The following is a 2,770-nucleotide window of genomic DNA, read 5'->3' on the forward strand; positions in this document are numbered from 1 at the left end:
TTATGACACACGAATGCCCTGAAAGGAAAGATAAAACAGTAAGCTGGTAAAAAAAAAAAGCATGAATGATTTATCCAACAAATCATAGCTCAACATTTGTATGACAAAAAAAAGTGAAATAATGATGTGCAGGAGGAGGAAGGTAACTATAATATGCAAAGCTTTTATGTGGGCCGTGGTGCTGATATTTCTGGACTCTCTGACACTCTCCTGCATCCTCTTCAGATGTTTCCACAGGGAGAAGATGAGCAGAGAAAAGTTGTCAGGGATACAGTATTGGGTAAGAATGCAAATATACTGTTGCTGAAAAAAATTGTTTTTCAACAATTGTGTAGAGTTAATCAAATGGAAAGTGTCAGATATTTTCGTTTCATATCCATTAATCTAGGCATCAAGACGTGGGTTTGCCAGGATAATGTGTAAAGGCAGCAAGACCAATTACACTAAAAATGTCAGTGAAATCACCTGTTTAACTTTCCACTTAAGAAAAAGAAAATAGATTTAGAAAAATTGGCTATCTTGAAAAAAATAAAAGATGTTGAGACATGTTGTGAGTCAGATGTTAAACTGACTAGTAACTGTCCAGTTAAAACCAGCTATTTTTGCCATTATTTCAGTCAACAAGCCTGGGTGAAAAATAGATAATACATATATGGCAGACAAATTCTGGAGATTGCCAAAGTAGTGAGGATTTGATCAAACAGAGAGATCTTTCTTCTCTTGATCCAGACCATGAAGTTCGCCATTGTTATGGAGGCATTTCCGAAATTTCCAGTTATGAACTCAACATGTGAAATGACTAAAGACATGATCTGCACAAACATACTCATTTTCTGTGAGGATGCCTAGATTTCAATTATCACTGCTGGAATTTAATGCATACATCTAACATGAGAAGTACATTTAACCAAAAATGCAAAAATATTTTCCGTGATATTCCAGCTCAGTCCAATAGCATGTGCATTATACTAAAGTCTTTTGGCTTTAGTTGATGGTGAAAGGAAAAGGTCATTCTTACGCACTGACAAGAAAACAAGGGCATATTTACTTGGACAATTTTCCTATGTTTGCTTCATCTATATAGTTTATTCTGGCAACATGAGTTATGGCTAAGCAATATTACAAAATTTTAGCACATGTAGCAGGAAACATAATATGAACAGGCATATGGAATTTTCTAGGCCATGAAAATTTAAATAAATTTCAAATTTAGGTATAATCAAGATCCACTGAGAAGGTCTACAAAGCTCTTCCTACAAGCTCTCAGAGTTCTTTAATAGTTTAGTGTGGTCATTAGTCCTCCAATGTTGGATATTGATAATAAATCTTAATGTTTTACACTCTCTCTCTCTCTCTCTCTCTCTCTCTCTCTCTCTCTCTCTCTCTCTCTCTGTCCTGCCCTCCCTCCCTCCCCACTTGTTGAAATTGGTTCTCCTCTTTCTACTCTAATAATTTAATATATTCAATGGATAAACTTTAAACATGCACTCATCTCATATTTAATATCATAATTGTCCAGGCATTTTATTAAAAACACTCTATCACAAATAATGTAATACTAAATGCAAAAATTCCCTAAACTTTTAAAACAATTGTCTGTGCATGTGAGTGAGATAGAAATCTATCTGCTATTTCCTATAGAATTAATTTAAGTGAATATGTTCATACACAAAGAAAAAACTCTTCCACATTTTGTGCCTCTCCCAACTTCTAGGACACTTTCCTTCATGAACACTGAAACCTTTGGGGTTTATCTACTTGCCCATAACTTTTCACAGCTTTCGTGTGCTTGATTATCACCCTGAGAATCAAAGGATATATGAAGATGATATGTTTCTTAGTGAAAATATGGAATAGACTACACGATACAATCATTCTTCGCCAACTTGCTAATAGGTGAAGAATAGGCATATGAACAAAAAAAGGAATATTGAAAATGCTACCAAAGACATTACAAAAATGTAAAATAAATTTCAGAGATAGCATAAAAAACATGCAGTATTCAATTTAGAATCTCTAACACACCTCCAACCACAAAAGCAACACTAAGCAAAGAACATGAATCCAATGCATATTCAAAAATCTTTCAATTAGGAGAGAGAACATACTGTGAGAAAAGAAAAATAGGACAATCGCAAATCACTGTGGTGTTGGGCAGTGTGGGCTATGGAATATTACTGCAGCATTAGGGAATTCTACAAAGGACAGAACTTGGGTCCCTGGTAGTAGTTACTCTTAACCTGAGAAAATCGCCCTCAGGAACAATACTGCAATGGTCACGCTGGCCACATTTTAGATTTCCTCTCAAACAGCACATGAAGAAAGTTTTTATATATGTGAAAAGAATTTCTCCATTGACAATTGTGTTAACCCTTCACTTAGAAGGCTGGAAAAAAAGTTAATTCCTAAAATAGAGGCAGTATCTTTACCTGGTTCTGAATCATTTTTACATTTAACCATATTTATATATGAGGTTAGTGTATTTAACTAAAACTTTCTCATTTGCAACAAAATTTGTACTCTAACTATACCAAGGCAAATACTCTAAATTAGTTCAAACATATTCCATCTGTATCTCTGTCTTTAGGTCAGAATATATAATAATAATAATCAGATACCTACATATAGTCACATATATGTTGATACTTTATTTTTTTTTCTTTACGGATTGTTTTGTTTTTTTTTCAAAGTTTTATTGATAAACAGATAGCAATGAGACAGTTTCAAATCAAATCGGAAGTACAGTTTCAACAAATAATACAATGCATAT

The 2,770-nt window shown here is 33.7% G+C and overlaps 1 protein-coding gene across 1 annotated transcript; it reads right to left on the reverse strand.

Annotated features, from left to right (window-relative positions):
* LOC105741448 (taste receptor type 2 member 113-like) lies at positions 1 to 830 on the reverse strand. The gene is made up of 3 exons (XM_023709462.1): positions 732 to 830; positions 106 to 303; positions 1 to 18 (listed from the first exon to the last, which is right to left on the reverse strand). The coding sequence occupies exons 1-3, from the start codon at positions 828 to 830 to the stop codon at positions 1 to 3; spliced, it is 315 nt and encodes a 104-aa protein (XP_023565230.1).
* Between the last annotated feature and the right edge of the window lie 1,940 nt (positions 831 to 2,770).

Source organism: Octodon degus, unplaced genomic scaffold (assembly GCF_000260255.1).
Source record: "Octodon degus isolate 3935 unplaced genomic scaffold, OctDeg1.0 scaffold00012, whole genome shotgun sequence".
Lineage (NCBI taxonomy): Eukaryota > Metazoa > Chordata > Mammalia > Rodentia > Octodontidae > Octodon > Octodon degus.

What these genes read in the sequence shown, in the direction of transcription:
- LOC105741448 (XM_023709462.1), bottom strand. Translation starts at nt 830, where the DNA reads ATGAGTATGTTTGTGCAGATCATGTCTTTAGTCATTTCACATGTTGAG. An exon ending in TAACAATGGCGAACTTCATG is followed by an intron (nt 304 to 731) that starts GTCTGGATCAAG and finishes AATTTTTTTCAG; the next exon opens with CAACAGTATATTTGCATTCT.